The 21,868-nt window shown below is 48.7% G+C and overlaps 1 protein-coding gene across 1 annotated transcript; it reads left to right on the top strand.

Moving 5' to 3' along the window:
* The first annotated feature begins 1,201 nt into the window (after positions 1–1,201).
* Positions 1,202–9,078, top strand: LOC144179758 (uncharacterized). Its single transcript, XM_077708196.1, has 3 exons — positions 1,202–1,279; positions 5,026–5,215; positions 8,391–9,078. The coding sequence occupies exons 1-3, from the start codon at positions 1,202–1,204 to the stop codon at positions 8,639–8,641; spliced, it is 519 nt and encodes a 172-aa protein (XP_077564322.1). The 3' UTR covers positions 8,642–9,078.
* The last annotated feature ends 12,790 nt before the right edge of the window (positions 9,079–21,868 follow it).

The raw sequence follows: 21,868 nt of genomic DNA, 5'->3' as shown, positions 1-21,868 counted from the left end.
TAAATACATAATAAATGAGCGTCTTTGTTTAAAGACGCTTATTTGTTAGTTTTAATTTACAAACCGCTAGCTCCTGTGCACTCAAATTTAGCACGAAGGTCATTAATTTCTTCCCATGAAAGAAAAGCTTGGCGGTCTGACTTATTTCCTTGTGCAAATACATGTAAAAAAACTAAAAAGTCTTAGTCTGCGCCCATACGCGAAAACTGCCCCCTCTCCCTTTTTTTTTTTCAAGAATAATTGCTGTTTCCTGCATTATTCTTAAAAAAAAAGAATCGGCCACAAAATGCGACCTTCGTGCTAAGTTCGAGCTCACTCAAGCCAGCCGTTTGTTAAAAACGACTTTTATTTTTTTAAAGCGGCTGATGTATTGCTGCAGCATCCTGTAATTCTATCATTTACGGTTCGCCGACTCGCCCAGCAAGGGCAGCGATCATTCCTGAGGGTGGAGTCCGGGGCAAAGATCCCCAAGTCGTAACTTGGGCTCCTGGAATGAGGAGCCACACCCATTCCTCTGCCAATGAAGTTCTCTACTACTACTACTACTACTACTACTACTACTAGTACTACTACTACTACTACTACTAGTAGTAGTAATAGTAGTAGTAGTAATAGTAGATCTAGATCTGGATGCAGATGGGTCGACTTTTCCCCTGTCTAGTGGATGGATGGAGGCCAGAAACACATGCATGCTACCGAGAATGAAAATGGCACGTGCGCGTTAGCGGAGCCGTTTGGCAAGCTCGACAGACTGGGATGCAAGGTTACTGCTACCCGCCATTTGCCATGATTGGAAAGTGGGTCCTTACTGAAGACCCCTGACGACCCAGCAGCAAACGAGGCCCTGGAGACACGGTGCCTTTTGTGTGCGCATCGCCGTGCAATCCGGGTGAAGAGACTGGAATTGAATTCTTTATTTGGTCAACACAACAGATTGCCGTGGGGCTTTGGAAGAAGGAAACATAAATTCCCCCGACTAGGCCCCTAGCCCCAAGCAGCGCAAACAGCAGTTTGTTACAAGAAACAAAGTAGGAGTACAAACAGTAATTCAAACCTTATACAATTCTAACATAACTATACAACAACATCGGGTAAACTACACATACGTTATATCAATTTCTGTAGTCTGCACAGCACAGTATTCAAAATCTAAATTGTGTATGACCGTGCGCGTCCATTGTGTGGACATCTTTATTGCTAGATGGAAGAGCCTTCAAGTCTCTTTGAGCCCTTCTTGCTTCAGTTCCATCAACACCAGCAGCAAGCGCTGGTCATCGAGGTAGGGCTGGCCAGTGCTTCCTCCCAAAGCTCGTAAGAAGAATGGACGGGATAGTGCGAGCCCCTTACGGTGTGAAATATGGTCCCGGAGACTTCGCAGAAGCGGCATAGCGGGGAATATAGGGTGGGGTGCGCTCGACCGTGTTCAGTCGATCTTACAACGAGATACCACCGTTTGTATACGAACCTGCATCTTCGGATCGGCCGGACTCCCCTTTCGCGGTAATTCAGTCCCCCTTGAAATGTGCGCACCAAATTTTAAAGCAGGGAAGTTTATTACAAAGTGGAACGCAGTACGACTTTTATTTCTCCATATCTATTAATGGCGGGGCGGCGGGCACAGGTGAGAATAAACGTTACCAAACACTCGCCGTTGAAGATTTCTGCCTGCTACGTTATAAATATCATCGAATACCAGTTAGGATAAACTACATAGGTGCTATCATACTAGAGAAAGGCTCCCTGGGAGGCAAAGAGCATTGCCTCACCACAACAGGATCTAGCCACCCCGGCGTATATAGTATTCGGATAAAACGACGGAGGAAAGAAGTCACGGAGTATTGTTTGCTCATGCCATGGAGGAAAGAATCTTCCTCCATGGCTTAAAATGTTCGATGATGGGAAAGCTTTTTGTCCTGCAGCGTCCAAAAATGCATGGGCTCTAAGTAAAGTTACGAATCAGCGCGCCGCTGGGCTGCAAGCTTCGTGCAGCGCTTCTGTGCTTTGTGGCGGAGCCACTACTACGCGCCCCTTCTGCATGGACGCCTCTGTGTCGGTGACTCGGACTTGCAGCGACAGCCAACAGATCCCAACGAGCCGCAACATGCCTGGGAAAGGCCGGATCGCTGGCGCTTCGCTGTCAGCGTGATTAAAACTTCGGCGGCGGCAAACGCGACGTGTGGAGACACGTCCGAAGGACGCGGAAGCCGCAGCGGAGAACCCCTCTATCCCTCTCTTTCGGACTCGGCGTGTGCCACTACTACCGACCCCTCACGAACTCTGAAAAAAGTATGTCGCGCCGTGTGCAAAAGCAGGGGGAAGGCTTGTTTGACTATTGGCGTTTTGGGTATAAATAGGGGGTGCCCCAAACGCTGAAGTTCATTCCTGGCTGTTGGAGCAGTAACTCAATGCTGTCACTCTGCTTGAGTGCTGTACTGTTACCTCGCCCGTCAGGGAATTGTTCCTGTATCTCTTCGGCTCATCTCTCGCCATGCAGTAAACCAGTTAAGTTTGCCTTTGGCTTCTGGTCGTCTTCTCCAAAACAGCAACATTTGCTGGCCGCTCGCTTCACCTTGCTACCAGACGCATGACGGAGGCGACGGAGCTCAGCTCGGGGACGCCTGCCCGAACGCAACAACGGGTTGCCAGCGGTGGGATGGCAACTTTGCAACAGTAATAATAATTATAATGCATACGCCCGTACATAGTGTGGCACCTCCTTTCCTGTCGAGCCTTGTGCAATCCATTCTCATAAAACGTCTATTTGGATTCAAGCATACGTGGTAAAGTGGCGCGCCTTGGGAAGCACGTGGTCGAATATTTTTTTAGTCGCTTTCAAGAGGGTCCAGGATAAGAAAAAAAGGTTACCTTATTTGGGCGTAAGAGCAATCCTTGATGATATACAGTCAGGATTAGCTTGTGTAGAATTCACAAAGAGAGACATGCTGTCTCACCTATGTGCAACGAGGGGCACCTGTCGTCGTGCTCCCTCGCTAACGGGACAATGAAGTTGTACTTCGGCGCGATTATCTTGAAAGATACAATAAGCATGGAGATTCCAGGTCACTTGTTGCACAATTTGCACTCCTTAACTGCTCCACTGGCCGTGACTACCTGCAAGGTACGGTTCGCCCCTTTTCCAAAAGGACGAGCTCGTTCGTACACTCTCTACCCGGATGGCTTCGCGCGTAGCGGAGAAGGTAGAAGAGGAAGACAGCTGCACGTAGCTCGCGCATTCACGGGGCGTACACCACGCGCCAAGGTGCATACAGACTCTGCGCACAGTGCCGAACATGTGCACGACGATCGAAATGAGCGGCTCCGCGATCCAGCCGACAGCAGCGACGGAGGATGTGAGTGCCGCCTTTAGGCAAAGTGATGCATGCGGTGTAGTGTACTGCTATACATACGCAAATGCGTATTCGAAGTGCCTGTAGGTTTTGTTGCCTATGGGAAATGTGTGTGCATACGGGAATAACTTCTTGGCTCTCCGTGCCCTTACAATTTAAAGAGGAAAGTCTTCGACTACAAAAACGCGAAAATTTTGGTATGTGTGCATGTGTGTACGTTTGTCAGTCTGTCTGTCGATTCATCTGCCATGGCCAAACATTAGAATTCTTGAACGAAATGTTTATATTGTGAGCGCCCTTGGCCATTCCATCAGGTTGGTGGACCACTCCTGGTGTGAGGATTCTTGACTGCTGTCAGTTCACCCCCTTTATCTGTACATTGTGTTCATCCTTAGCTGAACCGCCAGAACTTCGTCATCATCTCTGTAGATGCTCATCATCATCGTGCGTGCCCGCTAGTTTCTCGCTCAAGCGGCTTCCGAATAAACGGTCGCCGTGGACATCGACCTCTTGAGTGAACCTTGCCCTCTCAATACAGGCAGAACGTTTCCAAACTACCAATTCTGTTAGCATACTTCGTACCTGTCAACACTGTTCACCAAGAAGAAAACATTCGCCATATTTGAGGAAAAACTAAGTTACATAACTGATACTAGCAGCGTTCTTTTAATAAAAAAAAAAAAACGTCGGCGTAATTTTTGCGACAGTGAACGAAGAACACACGCTAGAAATAATATTATAACACAAAATACAAAAAAAGGCTAGGGCCGTGTGTTCGAGCAACGCGCCAGCATCCCGAACACAGGAAAATTGAATTGAATTCAAAACAAACCTGTAGTTGCGTTTATCATTGGAGACAGAAGGAGAACAACGTGAGAGTTGGCAGAGGCAGTTACGTGACAGCTACGGCAGAAGACTATCGTATTTCGACGACATTCGCAACTAAGCAAGCATGTGCGCGGCCAATTTATTTCTAGAAGATACTACAGTAAAACTTCGTTAATTCGAACTCGAAGGGGGCCATAAAATTGTTCGAATTAAGCGGAGAATGAATGGACATCGAGCCACACTGCGCGGGAAGAACACAAAGAAACTACTTCCGGACTCCTTATCGCGAATTAGGCGCTACTACACGTTTGGGGCAGGTGATTTCGTAAATAATATTCATGGAGCGCGAACAGCGAACGAAATTAGTTTATAATATATAATTAATAAACTGTCACAGCAGCGTAGCGCGTGCACTACGCTGTTGTTTTTCTGTTTAGTTGTTTTTCATCTCTAGTAAATTTGGTTTTGTTTGGATTTACAAGACATTGTAATCACTCTGGGCCGACTTCTTCTGCAAGGAGCGATGGAAACCAGGGAATCCTATTACGAATTAACCCGTAATACTGACCCGTTCGAATTATCGGGAGTTTTCTATCACCGAAATATACAGGGCTGTGCCGGGACCAGGGAGTAAGGTCGAATTGAACTGTAAGTTCGAATTAACAGAGTACGAATTAACGAGCTTTTACTGTGTAATGTTCCTTACGCCCGCACGCATGCGCGCGTGTGTGTCTTGGGCACGGACTAGCCAACCATAAAGCACGCGCTAGGTCCCATGTGGCTCGCCGTTCCATGCCCTCTCACACCATAGGACTAGGCTGCAGACTCATTGGTAACAACGTGGGTGCAGTTTGCCGACGTGCTGCGGAAGGCCGACGAAGAGATGCAGTGGCTGATCGGAGTGATTCTGGCAGCGCTGGCAGGCGTCGTCATCGCCGCAGTGTTCCTTGTGAGCTGTGGCTACGTCTGCGCCGAGATCTGCCGCGACATCCGCCAGAACATGCTCATACTGTGGGACACGCTGCTCTTCAGGGACCCCTGTGAGGAAGTTTTCTCTTCCGCGAAAATGACCGCGAAAATTCAAAACGCTTTTTTTCGAATCACGGGGTCGCTCCAGGCGTTTGCACGGATAGTAGATGGTTCCTCACCTCTCCTAGGTCAGCTTTCTAGGTTACCGTCCCGTCCAGACCAATACACCTTCCGTGTGCCCGCAGCCAGGACATTCTAAGCATTGAAGTGAGTTCGCGAACTTCGGTGCTGTCAGCTTCAATTATCTTTCCCGCTTCAGCTTGGTTCCTCTTTTATGCATAAGATGGCGCTACATGCCTGCACGCTTGCAGCCATGGGTGCAGCAAGCCTTGAGACTGGAATATTGGCAGTGAAGAACAGCAGAGGGAAACTGGACTGACACCCGATATTGCACAGAACCGTTTTTCTGAAACCTGCTACTCTTGTAAGCGCTAAAATTAATACAAATCCTTGGACTACAGCTTTCCAGGACCTCCGGCAGGGTGACACTTGAGACAACCCTGAGGCGAAGGGGACCCCACAAGCTTAATTACCATCACCTTTTGTTGCTGGAATTACACAACTGAAATCACTGTAATTTCAGTGAATCCAATCGCTGTATGACCTTAATCATCCCCCACATCCCCGCTGAAATTTTTGAATGATGGTATAACTACGTGCTCCTGTAAAGGGTGCACCACTGCAGCCTGGTCACTGCTGCGGTGAAGTACCCCTCTGTTATACATGCAAGTTGACTTCCAAGGCTGTCGAGGGGACGAAAAACAAATTAGAATGTTGGTGGACGAAAAGCAGAGAGGGGAATACTGCCTAGGACAGTTACCACCTGTAACAGAAAAAAAAGTATTTTGTGCCTAATAAGCTTTTTGTGCCAGCCCTAAGCAGCGCTAGTATTAAACCAAGAGTGTAAAACATGGTATATTAGTCCTTTTTGGTAAGATGATATGTCATCACCCCGCTACAAAGGGGAAACCAATAGCAATCATCATCATCACCATCATTCAAGGGGAAAAAATGCGCAAGCATAAGCCGGTGTACTCTCGCACACTATGCGACTAAATAAATTACTTATACCACGGCTAGTTAGGGCTGGTAATGGGGGCCACATTTATTTTAACTTTTATATCTGGCCTTTCGCATATGCCTAATGCACAAAACAGCAAGTGGTGATCAAATTATAATAAGTGGTTACGCAGGAGAAGCAAATCCTAATCGAAATTTTCAGCTGAAAGTAGAATATCAAGAAGGAAAGAGACAAAGAAGAAGGGCGGGTAATTTGAATACTGATTTGAGTAAGGGACTGAGTAAAATGTTTACAAGAGTGGAGTAAAAAGAAATGAAAAGAAAAACTGAAAGGTGGGTAGCATTTTCGTAGTTGAGAAAGCCGCGAGCTGTTGGCGCTGCTCTGACACGTAAGATCAAATGTTCTTGAACTTCAGGCAGCGAGCAGTGGGAGTGTGAACATCGATTTTTTTTTTCAGGGCACCTATCTTAATCAAATGACGTTCAGCTGCGCTGCATGGTAGCAAAGGTCAATAGTGAATGTGAATAAAACAAGCGTGGCTCTCGCCCAAACACCAGTAAACGGGACTACGTCTTTGCTGGGCTTGGGCACCTGTTCCTTTGATTTGGCAGTCACAGGATGACCGGGTCTCTATCCGCGTCTTCTATGACAAAAGGAGTGCTAATCAACCTTTTCCTTGGGTACATTAGCCTTTTTCCTGGGTGCATGTTCAGGAGCTTTGACCGGCCTGAATTCATACTGAGCCGTTCGCTGCAGTGTTTATTACTACCGAAGTCTGCGTCGGTTGCTTGGCGTTTTGTTAACGCATAAAGTACCCCCAGCACCAACCGTGTAACCCTCTGTACCAACGCAAAGATTAATAACTGGGGAAGTTAACACATTTACACGCTTTAATAGTGTAAACGGAGGTAGCCGGTAGAAGGGAATTTTGAAGAATCATCAAAACTACCAAAATAAACGAATATAAAATTTACTAATGAGCTCGAAAATATCTGTCTTATAAACACACTCATGTGACGAAAGCAAAAATAAAAAGGCCCCAAAACAAACCGAAACACCAAAAATCGTGAAAACGGTCCAACCGTGTAACTACTCCCTGCGTATCCACAGAAATGCATAATTGGAGAAGTTAACCCATTTAATCGTTATAATAGTGTAAAACAAGATAATTGGTCGAACAAAAAAACTCAAAATGGAGAGACGCGGCTTGGGAGGGCTCATGTGTCGGAAGACAAAACTGAATTTCTGTACATTTTTGAAGGACAGTCCTTCCTTGACAAAGCATTAACTTAGTACAGCTGTTGAATGGGCTAGTTGGTAACTCATGGCGGTGATACGTAGCGCAAAAAAAAAAAAAAACGCACGGGGAGGAAAAGTATACACACTGTTACTAATCAGCGCGCCGCTCTTCTGAAAGCTACTTGCAGAGCTTTTGTGCTTTGTGGCGGAGCCACCACTTCACGCGCCTTCTGCGTGGGTTCACTGTCTCGGTTAATCAGGCCTGCAGCGACCGCAAACGGGTCCCAACCAGCCTCAACATGCGTGGGAAAGGCCGGATCGCTGGCACCTCGCTGTCGGCTTGATTCAAACTTCAGAGGCGGCGAATGCGACGTGCGGATACACGTCCGAAGGACGCGGAAGCCGCAGCGGTGAACCCCTCTCTCCCCTTTCTCGGACTCAGCGTGTGCCGCCGCTACTACCGACCCCTCACCAGCTCTGGAAAGAGCGTTGTGTGTGTCTGTACCATGTCGCGCCGTGTGCAGAAAGCAGGGGGAACGATTGTTTGAACGTTAGCGCTTTGGGTATAAATACGGGGTGCCCCAAGCGCCGAAGTGCATTGCTGTTGGAGCAGCGGATCAATGCTATCACTCTGTTCGAGTCCTGTACTGTAACCTCGCCAGGAAGAGCATTGTTCTTGTCTTGCTTCAGCTGATCGCTCACCATACAGTAAACCAGGTAAGTTTTCCTTCGGCTTCTTGTAGTCGTCATCAAGACCACTCGCATGACGGAGACGAGAGGTTCGTGGTCGCCTTCCAGCATGTAACAACACGGACACGCGCTTCTGTGTCCGTGTGTATACTTTTCGTCCCCGTTTGCTTTTTCGGCGCTACGTGTCACCACTATTGACGAAGCATTAACACTGATCTCATTATGCTTTTGTGCAGGCTACCGAGTTCTGTGCTCCTTGGCTCAGGGTACGGAGGTGCGAGTTCCAAGTTACGAGTCGTACCTGAAGTGGAAACGAGGCGATCTGAAAGAAGATTACTCCGTCGCAGCGGTACCAGGAATGTCCTCCCCACTCTGGAAGAGTCAGGACGACGAAGAGGAAGACCAAGACGACGATACCGCTAGTCGTAGGCCGCTAATAGTATCCGACGCAATCGAGACGTATAGCGGCCGTGAAATAGAGGCATGAATAAATAATCGAGCCCAAAAAACTGGGAAGAGAGTTTCGAAGATGCGAGGATACTACATTTATTCCAGAAACTTGCTGAATCGACCAGACAAACGGTGGGGTTTTACGGTACTAGATAAAATCCTAAAGATGGGACCAGCTCTTAAGTTACAACTTTGTGAAAGTCTCTGGGCGAATAGCAGAAAAAAAGGAGCTAGCGCTGTGGTTCAGGGGACATGAACAGTCATCAACAAGCAACATAAATTAAGGATGCAAGCGAGAACTGCAGCACATACTTACCCGCTAATTAACACAGCAAAGTTTAAACGGCAAGCAAATTAACTATAAATTACATTACATCTGCGCCTTTATTCTGCTTTCCTAGCACACGCTACCCAACTGGTTGCAGGTTGAAGACTCGGAACAATTCTCCGTGGCCTGGGCTTCACGTTGGCACCAGAACGGACATTAGAATGCTTATCAGTACTGTTACGATTCTTCACGCCGCTACCATGTTCGCGCGTCTTGCAAAGTTCTGCGGATTGCCCCGGTGTGTAAGAAACGCAAAGAAAGCTTCCTCGGACAAGCCGCAACGTGCCTGAGACCGGCCGGATCCCGGGCGCCACGCTGTCGGCGTGATACGAACTTCGACAGCTGCAAACTCTGCGTGTTGATACCTCACCCGGCGAGGCAGACGCAGCTCGCCGAGATCACCTCCCCCTCTCTCAGGCTCAACGTGCGCCGCTTCTGCCGGCCCCTCACGAACTCTGGAAAGAGTGTTCGTGTGCGTTGTTCCAGAAGCCTTAGAAGAACTGTTTGACCGTTAGCGCTTCGAGGATAAATACGCGGTTCCTCCGAGCGCAGACCGCATCCTTTGACAGCATCGAACCCCGCTGTCGCTGTGTTCGAGTCTTGCTGTAAGCTCGCCGGGAAGGACATTGTTCCTGTATTTCTTCGGCTCATCTCTCGCCATGCAGTAAACCAGTTAAGTTTGCCTTCGGATTCTTGTCGTCATCACCAAGGCAGGAACTTTTGCTCACCGCTTACCACCACGGTATACCTCACATGACGGAGGCGACGGAGACGCCTTCCTGTAGACGCGTCCCGTTGGGATGGCAACGGTGGGATGGTAACTTAGTAGCAGTACTCGGCCGCAAACAACCGCCGACATACCGGCCCTCTTCCATCACTACGGCTTACACTCTCACAATCACTACTGCTTGGAACCATAATCGGACATAAACACTTCAAATTAGACGGCTTCAACAAATTAGTTTAAAGAAAATTGAAACTTACGAAGCATATTGTTTCAGGCCTGTAAAAAAATACGGTGGAAATAATCAAAAGGCCACTCAAATCTGGGCTCGAACTGTAGCTACAAGCACCCTCACCTCTGGAGCGCAAGCCTACCTAATCCATAGGCCACAGAAATCGTAGCTCGAACTGTTACTGTCAGCACCTTCACACATGGGGCGCGACCCTTCACTCCTAATTTCACACACACTTGGACTGTGTAGGCGCTTCGTTGTGCCAGTCGTCGCACAATCAGTAAACTACATCGTGCTACCAGAGTCCCACAACTACAAACTACTGCCCCTCTTCCACCTATCAAAGTAAACGTAGCTTAAAAACAAGTCGAACAAAAGAACTACGCGCGACCACCTATACATCAAGGCACACAGTTCATAGCTTCGGATGATCTGCGACGACAACCATCTCCGATGTTCCTAGCCCTATTCCACCCTGGCAACACCCCTTTATCAGAGAGAGTATGACGTTGCATCCAGTATCAGGCGCTGCTAGACGTGCTCGTAGAAAACGTATCGCCTCGCTATCCATAACTTCAGAACCTAATTAAATCCACAGACATTCTTACTGACGTCAGTATATCACACGCACCGGATGATCCATCTATACAAGGTGGTCGTCATCTTTCCATGCCGCACATTCCAGACAACCATTCAGGCCCTTGAATCTGTCGCGCACGTAAAAGAGTATCCAGAGTTGCATTGGGAGAAGGCAGTGTTTTGAACGAACCAAACTTGTGTTTTGTCTTCGTGGTGCCTCGAATTAAGCAGTTAATTTGTAGGTGGTTATGTTCAAGCCGCAGCCAAATGGGAATTGGTGGATCGGCTGCGATCTGTCTGACGGCAGCCATCATCGTCACTGACTCTCTGTGTGCACCACTTTCAAAAGAAGTTCGCGGGGCCGATACACACATTCCATTTGGCTGCGACGTCAACAGCACTTCAAACAAAACATCTTACGTGACGGCATGACAGATGAACAGAGTCCTTCAATGCTTTTGAGGACTCTGATAAAACGGAGCTTGGTTAAGAACTCAGGGGATTGGCCAGTATAGCGATGACAGCTGCCGCCACCAATTACCATTGGCTGCGACGACAACATAACCGCCCAGTGTCCCCCGTACCCACTCGACGGAACTTTGGCCAGTGACGATGACAGCTGGCGTCAGAAGCTCATGGCCGATTCGTGTATGAATAGGGGAAATAGAGGTATGTATAAGGCTGTCGCCTTTAACACAAGAAATGAGTGTTTAGTGCCTGCCTGAATTTTTCCTCATTACCCCGACGAATATCATAGATCACCCAGGCTTATGAAAAGACCGCTTGGAAGGCTCAAAGCTTTGTTCTTTCAAAATAGCTTCGCGTCTTGGTGAGCCACTCCAAACGCCTTTTTCATGCATAAAACCTGAGGCAGTTTGAGATTAAAAATGAAGCCAGTTGTTCGGCGCGAACTTCACGAGCAGGCAATCAACTCTTTTATGTAATACATTGAATAAAGTGCGTAATGTTTCGAAGATATATGCCAAATGGTCCGAGATCCATTTCCTGTTCTCCCCCATCGTGCTCCTCGGCATGCTTCGGCTGATTCGATTTAGGCCGGGGCATCGGTTTTTCTGATCGGAGGCGAAAAACTAAAGTGCCGGTGTGTCGAGACTTCAGCGTGCGTAAAAATGCCCAGGTGGTCTAAATTAGTCCGTAGAATAACCATTCTACAGTGCATCTAATAAGCCAGTTGTATCTGGCCCTGTAAAAACGCGAATTTTCTTCCTTTCGGCCACACAGTGCGATCGTAGACATTCGATTAGTGCTTTCACATCTCAAGTGTTTCTTTTATTACCCTTATTCCAAAAAAAAAAAAGCAAATTTTTCTACTGGGAATTAGCATGAAGCTACTTAATGACTTGCTCGTTTTATTCATACTGGCGTACTCAAATGTCCTTGCTTTCAATAGCTCAGCGCACTTAGAACATAATAATTTCGAAAGCTCCGTTTTTTAGACAGCTATCCCTATTGAGCCTTAACGATCGGACGGAGACCGCTTCGTCGCACCATTTCCGTCCGTGAGACGACGCCTTCGAAGACACAGTCCCCATGGTGGCGCCAAGAGACGATGCAACCGACTTAATTTGTCATTATGACGAAAGAGCTGTGACAACCGTATGGATATTTGTACCATTATAGCCACCTGCCTCGTTTGTAACAACGAAAGAACGCTTCTTCTATCTTTGTTTTTTTCTTGAAAAACATTGAACCAACGCTAGGCCTACACCATTTGTGTTCCCGAATGGCGATATATAGTGAAAAACGAGCCTTTGGCGTCTCGTGATGAGAAACACGTGCAGTGTAAAACGCTATCTAGCGCAAGAAATAACAGCATAAGCAAGGTCTCATTAGCTGCCCAGTCAAATTCGTGCTGAACTTCATTCGTATTCAAGACAGGGGGGGAGGGGGGACTTCGATTTTCAGTTTCGGACTCGTCGTGGAGTCTCCGAGACGCCATCGGGTACTAGTTTTCATGCGAAAGCTTCAGATCTCTACGTTTCAAGCAAGCGCGTTGTGAGGTACAGAAAATTGGGAGTACAAAGAGTAGAAGTTGTTGCCAGACGGAGCGCGAGCCAGCTGGCGGTGGGTAGAGAGCGAAACCAGCTTCGGAGGTAGTTGTTCAGGGGTACTGTGCCTAGGGGGCTGGTCATTTATTTATTTATTTACTTGTTTATTTTTATTTACTTTTATTTATTTATTTACTTACTTATTTACTTACTTATCTATTACTTATTTATTTATTCACTTATTTACTTATTTATTTACTTACTTACTTACTTATTTACTTATTTATTTATTTATTTAAGTATTTACTTATTGATTTATTTACTTACTTATTTTGATTGATTTGATTGATTGTAGGGTTTAAAGGGGCCCTGAAAGGCGTTTTGAGCACACTAAATGAAGTAGCGCAATCGTTAGATTGGGTCGTCAAGGTCATCTGGGCCAAGTATTACTCTTTTACGCGCAGCGGAAAGCTCACACTTTTGTTGCAAAGTTTGTCGCTTTTTTCTCACCCTTTCCTTCGTGTTTTTGGACGCCGCCATCTTCACATGTCTACATCATCGATTCCCAGATGTTCGTCATGAGCTAGACATCCTGCTATTGGGCGGCTTTTTCACGCACTTCCGGCAAAGAGATGAGTCGTCTGCTCAGCGTCGGCTCGCCGGCTGATCTGCCAGTGGAGTGTCGGAGTGCTTGGACATTTTACGGTACACGAAACAATTGGAAACAAACGCTTAACCGTTCGTATTGAATGCAACACGGCCATAACACGATATGGATATTCTCTTACCTGAGTACGTTCCTTAAAGAAAGCGTTGAAGCCCCGTGGCACTTCTTTCGTGCAATCGCAGAGAACGCCCTGAGCCAAATTCCCGGGTTTGACGGATACATTTTATTCCACTCAAAACAATCCAGAGATGCGTTTCGAACGAACACAACGTCACAACATGCGTTGCAAGTCTGAACCGCGATTGACCGACGATAGGTTGCCTCCTCCTGCCCGTCGTAAATTCGGCACTCACCTCGCGCGCGGTTTGCGGGGACGAACAGCAAGTCACTTAACTCTGGCGCGCAAGCCGAGATGGCTTTTAGCCACGCACACTGCACATACCCCATGCGAGGTTGAGTCGTACGTCACTCGAGTAAGATAATCCAGACCATGGGAAGCACTATCCACCCGCAGAAGCACAACGTCGCATTTCATCGCGAAACAAAGGCGTCAACAACACACACACACCATCGCCTCCTGTAATGCCAAACGCATCTCACACTTCCCAATGGGAGTGAGTGGTACGACTGCAGTGCCCACATGTCGCGAGGTGGGGCCCCGAGCTGAACCGGGATCACGCAACGGCAACTGACTTCTGGGGCGGTTTGGGCCTTGTTGCCAAGGCAACGGATGTTTGAGATTGTCAAAGAAATGGCGCTCGCCCCAGCGCTAGAAAGCTCAGAGCCGCGCCGGAGCATGTTTTGCCAACGTTGCCGCTCTCCACCACGCGTCGCCCCAAGCTGAACTGGTCACATGATTGAAGCGTTTTGTGCACGGGTTCTGTATCGGTGTAGTATGACTTTTTCACATGCCGCCGGCAGGAATTACCACCGCCGCAAAATAAGACCCGGCACCAGCGGGGCCACATCTGATACGGCGCTTTTTGGATAAACAGTGCGCGGTGCATCAAGGGAACGAGCGCACGCCCCTCCCCGTGCGGCTGCGAGTTCGCCGCCGATAAAAAGTCATGTGCCGCCAGCAACGTACACCGCGAAAGGGCAAGGCCAGGCCGCCGCATACATGCGGCCAGATTTTTCGTTCGCTTTTCCAGCCTTGAGCGGAGTCCGGGATTCATGGTGTCAACAAAGCTTGCCCGTAGCAGACGACAGTCTCAGCAGCGCAATAGCGGAAGTACGTCACCGCTGCGGAGCGCAGCATCATGGGAGGCAAGGCTCGCGCGCCGTCAACAGCGGAGAGTAAGTCGAAAGGAGGAGGAAACGCGGAGCGACGATAATGCGCGGTTTTTGATTTACGATTTTTCAGCTAATACTCATCGCTTTAACAAAATTCTTACGGGAGGAGATTGCAAATACATTGCTTTATTTAGGTACATGTACATCCATGCATCGGCGGAAGGTATTTCAGGACCCCTTTAACGCGCCGACGCAACGCAGGCGATGAGGCGCGCCGTAGTGGAGGGCTCCGGATTAATTTTGACCACCTGGGGATCTTTATCGTGCGCCGAAATCTCGTACACACGGGCGTTTTTGCTTTTCACCTCCATCAGAAAAGCGGCCGCCGCGACCGGGAATCGAACCCACGACCTCGTGCTCAGCATACTTACTTATTTACTTACTTACTTATTTACTTACTCCTTTACTTATTTACATACCTATTTACTTACTTACTTATTTACTTATTTACTGATTTACTTACTTACTTACTTACTTATTTACTTACTTATTTACTTACTTATTTATTGTAGGGCTTAACGCGCCGACGCAACGTAGGCGATGAGACGCGCCGTAGTGGAGGGCTCCGGATTAATTTACCGTAAAATCCCGAGAGATAGCCCACCTAAGATCGAGAGCAAATCGAGTGAAAATATGACGTGGGCTAACTTTCGGTGTGCAGTAAAAAAAAAGTTGAGAAATGTATCGCAGCCAAAGAACGAACACGCGTTTATTAGCACTGTATTCATTCGCCGTCAAAACTGTCGAACGAACAGTCGCTCTCAGTGTCAAACAAAAGGTCGACCACCTCCTCACGCACGGAGTTCGACGTGGTTGGCAGGGCAGCAGAAGGAGGGATCGCCGAAACGAGCCGCTCATGAAGCTCTGAGTCTTCTGATCCATCGAGGGCTGTTGATATACCGTACCTTTCCAGGTTCCTGTGACCTGTGACCTGTTATCGCACCCTACCCACGCTAGCTAACCTCGTTTCCGCGGGCGTCATCCCCGGCTGGGATGATGCTATTGTCAGGGGTGGGTTATCTTTAGGTATTTAAAAAAAAAAATCGTGCCAAAAACAGGGGTGGGTTATCTTTCGGGGGTGGGGCATCTCTCGGGCTTTTACGGTAGACCACCTGGGGATTTTTAACGTGCGCTGAAACCTCGAAATCCTCTGATGGAGGCCGCTGCGGCCGGGAATCGAACCCGCGTCCTCGCGCTCAGCTTCAGGATAGCCACTGAGCCACCGCGGCCGGTGCAGGGGGCTGGTCAAGTGGTGAGGGGCGCGGCCACAGCGTCCAACAGAAAGTTCAATGGAATACCAAAACAAAAGGTCCAGCCAGGCTTGCGCATTTACATCCTTAGATAGTTCTAAGCATCTCCCGTGATCTTTTCTGTATGGGCTATATTCCTACGGTGAGGGACTCCACGAAATACCCGGGGCATTCCGCGGTTAGTCCGAATTCTGTAATTAAAAAGGCCCCGCATAAACCCGCATAAGCGGGACATTCATATTCGGTACTGCTGGCGTCTTTACGTTACTGCGTCCTCTTTGTCCCTCGTCGTCTCTCCATCCTTATCTTCTTTCTCTCTTTTTCCACACACACTGTTTACCGCCCGCAATCGCTGAGCGCAGCGACTAGATGCCGGAAGTGCTCGTTTCCAAGGAGGCAGCGCTTCCATAACGAATATCTATCGATGCCGTCTATTCTTTCCCTGAACATATCACCACCGGTAGGAAGGGGAGAGCGTTGTTACGCAATAAAGGCGGAAAAGCAGCTAACGCTGTCACAGGACGGCGCGCAGCGCTTCCCGTTCCTGCGTGGCGGCAGGTGAAGGACCTGAGAACGCTCCATTATTCCTGCTAACCTATTTATCGCTGTCACCGTTATCCGCTCCTCGCAGGTCGATCACACACAACACAGTGGGGAAAATGAGGAAGTGGCGTCGTGGCGCCCGGGAGCGGACAGAAAGGAAGAGCGAGCCGTTGCGTCACTTCCGGTCTCTGCGTGGCGCATGCGGGGTCAAGACGCCTCACTTTCGCCTCCTTTCGCTTCACTGCACTGTGCCTTCTCTCATGCTTCTCCCACAGAACAGGGAGAACTTCCAGGGGGCGCCACTGAAAAGACAGCCCTTTGTTCTTTCCTACCTTCTGCGGCCCGAGCAGTTAAGCCGCATCGTCTGCTTCTACCACGTCGTCTGCTGCTCCCCGGTCGTCTGCTGTTGCGTCAGTGTTATTATAAAAAAATAGTATCGGCTCAACAGGCGGGGAAGGGAACCGGCCCTGCGTTTGTTCTCTTCTATGGCCCACCTGCTTTCCGCGCGAAGTGGAGACAATCTCTCCACTTATTCGGATCTCTTTCAATTTCACTCCGTGCTCTGGCGACGACGCGATCCCTCATTTCCGGATGCTTACTTCCGTCCCGGCTTGCCGCTGATGAATCCCCCCCCCCCCCTCATTCCTTTTCCCAGCTTCCACACGGAGCTGCACAAGTCGTACCGTCGAAGTATTGTTTACTGCGCGTTTGGGCTCCCGCCGCTGCATGAACAACGCTCGCTTGGCATCCCCCAGCGGGGTGCTGCTGTCTGGGTCACGCTCACTTCCGTTTTTGCCTCGCGCTCCGCGGCTCCTGCTTCGGTGTCGCCGAAAGCCCACGTGTTGTCGCCAGAATGAGCATTTTCAAAGAAAGATGAAGAGATCTCGGGCGTAAGTGATGGGGAAGTGGCAGACAACGTCTGTTTGTTTTTAGGACTCACTAGATTGGTAACGCTCTTCTGAAGCCTGGGACTCGGTATGCATTATCCGTAACGCAATCTCTTAAAAAAATTGCTAGAGACGTTAAATAATAAAACTTCTTTCAAGAGATGCTTCGTGTATTTGTTGCTCGGATAGGCCAAGTGGTGTTGAGTTCCTGCACCACGGAAAGGGTCCTTGACCTGCTACTGTTTCAACCCCACCAACGAACATATGCAGCCGCGAACGTGTTGAGCTTGTAATATGTTTGAAGTATAGTGTATGTAGAAGTATACTGCATTTGCTTAAGCGTCTTGACAGGGGCAGGTTAGATTGTAAGAAGCCTAAGTGTTTGTGCATGTGTGCATGCGCGTGTGTGAATGCACGCGTGTGTGCACGAGAGTGTGCGCGCGTGCGTGTGTGCGTGCGTGTTCGTGCTTCAATCCTTTTCTTCATTTTTTCACGAAGTACATGCAAGCTTCTCAGATGTTTCCGTGACGTAATTCGCTTTTCTACCAGCTGAGCTCCATCAATCACTGAACATCGTGCACCGAATGCTATGCGAAATCGTGCGATAGAAGCACCCGGGGTGATCAAACAAAACAAGAACCCCCAAAAAGACAGAAGCTCCCGTTTCCAATTTGGCCGGGCCGCGTCTTATCCAATTTCCGCAAAGTTGCGTCAACTGCAGTCTCCCTTTTCACGTGTTCTCACGAGAAGCGCAAAACGAGCTCAGCGGGTCTTCTCATTTCTGCAGCGTAGACGAGGGCGACTGGGAGCCAGTGTTACGCGAACGAAGAAAACGCTAAGGAAACGCAAAGGGCAGACAGAGAGGGAAGCGTCTCCTGCGGGATGCGGCGCCGAGTTCGTATGTGGAGCGGATTTCCTGGTGTCCCGGCATCCGCCGATCCTCGCACGATCTGCCCGGATCGCAAGGTGGAGAACTCTCCCTTCGCGAGACCCACATACCTGACGGCGCTGCATACGGGCATATCCCGCGGCCATTCAGCCCGCTGCCAGCTGCCCGTATGATCGGCAAGCTTGGCGACCACACAAGCTCCCCGCGGGCTCCGTGTCTTGCACGTGTACGTGTCTAAACACGCATCGTCTCACCTCACCCCCTCCCCCTCTTCCTCTGTCTTCCTCTTTATCGTTTTTATCCTAATGCGAGGGTTTTCAACGAGAATACATAACTGTAAAACGGAGGAGCTTTCTCTTCTAACCGAAAACGCGAGGAAGGCGTGGACAGAAAAAAGAGAGTAAACGAAAACAAACAAACCGTTGCGCAATGATGGAGCCAAAGAGAGGACAGAATAGCGAGTGAAATTTCGTCAAACTCTTAAGATAAGCTTGGGTTTCAACAGCGCAGTAAAGGAACAAGATAAGAGGGAGCAAATAAGCCCAGAGAGGAAGCTATCAATCAAGTGACAAAAGCGAGCCCGCAAGAATAACGGTCCCTGAACTATACGGATAGGCCCCTCCCATTTTCTCACTGCTCCTTTTTTTTGTCTTGCCTACTTTTCTCCCGTTTTTTAGGCGAGCGTGTGGGTGCGCGAGCTATGTTTGTGTTTTTATCCTTACGTAAGAAAAACGGCAGATTTAGAATATCTCCAGCGCAGGGTGTCGGCCGCTCCAAACAGCTTCGGCTTTCGCCGGGAAAATCGGGACCGCCACTGCGCGCGGTCCAAATGCGTGCAGCGTGGCCAGAAGTACAACGCCAGCGGAAAGGATCTCTCTCTCTCTCTCTCTCTCTCTCTCTCTCTCTCTCTCTCTCTCTCTCTCTCTCTCTCTCTCTCTCTCTCTCTCTCTCTCTCTCTCTCTCTCTCTCTCTCTCTCTCTCTCTCTCTCTCTCTCTCTCTCTCTCTCTCTCTCTCTCTCTCTCTCTCTCTCTCTCTCTCTCTCTCTCTCTCTCTCTCTCTCTCTCTCACACACACACACACACACACACACGCACGCACGTACAAACACGTGCACGCACGTACAAACACGTGCACGCACGCAAGCACAGATTGCAGTTTGTATTTTCCCGGAAAGGTCGTAACATGCATGACATTTCATGCACCCGGCAGAGACTTCTTCAATACAGAACATGAAGGAAGTGCTAGAATTTTAGAGCGCCCTCTAACATGTAAGCAACGGTGCCTCACAGATGTGGCCATTTATTTGCCTGCAGAAACAAGCAGATATGAGCGAATAAGGCGAACTACTGGTTGTTCTGACCTTTAATTAAAAAATTCGCACTCTCAGCAAAACTCGTTTGTTTACGCACCAGGTCGGGTTCAAAAAGTCAGAATAGGCTCAAAAAGCCTATTCTGACTTTCTTGAACTTTTTTGACTGTCTTGAACAGGCTGCCGATAGAGCTTTTTAGCTGAGTGCGACCGAGAAATGTTTCACCCTTAATCCTTTTCTTTTATTCCGCATGACACGTGTTTCATTGCTGTTGCCTAAAACACGAATGAAAGTAACAAATAAAACTCACAAAGAGTGATATGGCTGTCTTTCCGAATTTTTAAATCAGCGCAGTTGTCGCCGGGTGAAACGGAAAGTGTAAAAACACGGGACCACCCTCGTCTTTCTCCCGACACTGCACCCTACTTGGCTAACGCTGAATGTGTAGGAGAGAAAACTGCGGCAGTGCGCACGACGGCCTCTTCGTCTTGTGGTGGTGGCGACGGGGGCCGCGGAGAAAGAGGCGCTCGGAAACCGAATCCCTGCTCCCCACTGAGCTCACGGGGAGAGCCCGCCCGGGTCAAAGTTCGACGGAGGTCGTGCGAACGTTTTTTTCCCCACTGCCGCTGAAATGAGCGGCTTTCGCTCGGATTATAGGCGAGCGCTTTCCCCTGAGTATTGCTGAGCACTTTTTTTTTTTTAGTTCTTCGTGTATCTACACGACACACGAGAAGCTTACGCGGATTATGAAACTGCGGCTCTTCGACTTTTTCAGCTATAGGTGATATAGTTGCTATGAGAATTACGGGCCGGTAATTGTTTTCCGAATGCATGCGGTGGGAACTTGGCAACGTAGAAGCTCGCAAGCTAATTGCGGCATCCTGTTGGCTCAGAAAAGGTTCGAAAACAGAAAAATACGAGCTAACACGCGGACTGTGCTTCCGCTTCCCGCGTAGTGTTACATCTGTAGCTGCCAATTGTGCTCCGGCGTCTACATTAGGGGCGAAGCACCTCAGGACCGCGCTTTGTCCGTGGCTTGTCCAATGGCGTCCGTGTACACAGTGTTGCGCATGCGCGAGGAGCATTGGACTGGATTGAATTGGATCGGATTGGATTGGATTAAATTGACTTGTATCGGATTGGATTGGACTGAAATTTTATGTACTGTACACACGCGTTATCACTCATTTACATGCGCGAGTGGGCAATGCCACTGGTGATTTACGGTAAGAACGATCCCCAGTGCTTCGTCCACTCGTGATGATTCACTTAGCGGAGATGTGCGAATTTCTTTTTTAACTTTTTTCCTGGTGCTTTCGACGTGCTGAGATGAAGGACCGCACTTTGGAGTCAGACGTCGTTCCAACGAAAGTTTGATGCGAAATACTGAGTACCTAAGCTAATGTCGTTAGCGTGTGAGGTCTGAAAGCTACTCTTAAAGTGTGTTTGTGCGACTGATGGCTAATCTGCCTCGGTAACTACAATTAGAAAGTCACCCCCTTTCCCAGAAATGTCATTTTAGGTAGAGATGGGGTAAAAGGGTATCAGACGTCTTATCAGCTGCAACTGCTGACTCCGAGTGAGTGCCGCAAACTAATTGCTGCGGGAAGCCAACACAAAGTTGTGACCTGGATAATTTTGTACGCTACTGCCACAGGAATGATGTGCCCATTCTTTCACTGCGGTCGCTACCCGGTTACTCCCCTGCCATCCACGTTATTCAGGTCCATGTCCTCTTTACCTCTGTTGTCTGTTTGCCTTTTTTTGGGCTGTATTTTCAGTCCTGTTCTTTTTAACCCCTCCTATATATCCTATCTCATGAAAGGGTACGAGTATTTTTCAACGTCACCGACCACACCCCGTAATCATCATGTCACATTTCTTTTCTTTACTTTTTCTTTTGCGATTACCCAACTCTCCAAGATTCCAAGATCTTTCGTTGTCTCTTTTTTTTTCTCTTTATTTATTATTTTCTCCGCTAAAATAAACCTGGTCACAGCCTAATCTTTACATGCAGCTTCTTGGCCAATCCCCTGTATGGATATGCGCCGTGATTCGAGGATACCAATCAAACTTCCAAGCAACCAACCCGATCGGCCACCCTTCATCGTCATCGCCGCTGCCTGCTCGACAGTGTTCTCGGTCTCGCGAGCAGCTTCAGAACAGGTGACGCCATGGTGAGCAAGAGTCGGCTGCGAGCCTCGCTGGGCGCCGTGCTGGCATACGCGTTCATCTTCGACTACCTCATCTACGCCATGGCACCCGGATGGAACTGGCCACACATCTTCCAAAAGCCAAACCAGGTTAGACGCCGCGAAGCGCCCGCATGCACGGTAGTGCTGCTGCAGGCAGTTGCTTCCATTTGTGAGGGCTCGGCTGCCGTATCTGAGATGCAGTTTGATACAATCTGAGTATCGTTTGTCTGTATCGAATGGCCACGAAATACGCGCTGCATGTAAGATGCTATTTTGAGGTACCTTGCAGGGCAGAAGATATTTTGCCCGACGTTGGCAATAAGGCCAAGGTGTGCCTTGTTTATTGAAATTGTTCGA

The sequence above is a fragment of the Haemaphysalis longicornis genome, unplaced genomic scaffold, assembly GCF_048455015.1.
Source record: "Haemaphysalis longicornis isolate Haplotype H1 unplaced genomic scaffold, Haemaphysalis longicornis Haplotype H1 scaffold_4, whole genome shotgun sequence".
NCBI classification, from domain to species: Eukaryota; Metazoa; Arthropoda; class Arachnida; order Ixodida; family Ixodidae; genus Haemaphysalis; species Haemaphysalis longicornis.
Note: the sequence above shows the minus strand (reverse complement) of the source record. Positions and strands in the feature narration are given on the sequence as shown.

Coding starts and splice junctions, on each gene's coding strand:
- LOC144179758 (XM_077708196.1), top strand. CDS start 1,202: ATGGAAGAGCCTTCAAGTCTCTTTGAGCCCTTCTTGCTTCAGTTCCAT. Junction 1,280..5,025: donor AGCAAGCGCTGGTCATCGAG/GTAGGGCTGGCC, acceptor ACGTGGGTGCAG/TTTGCCGACGTGCTGCGGAA. Junction 5,216..8,390: donor GCTGCTCTTCAGGGACCCCT/GTGAGGAAGTTT, acceptor GCTTTTGTGCAG/GCTACCGAGTTCTGTGCTCC.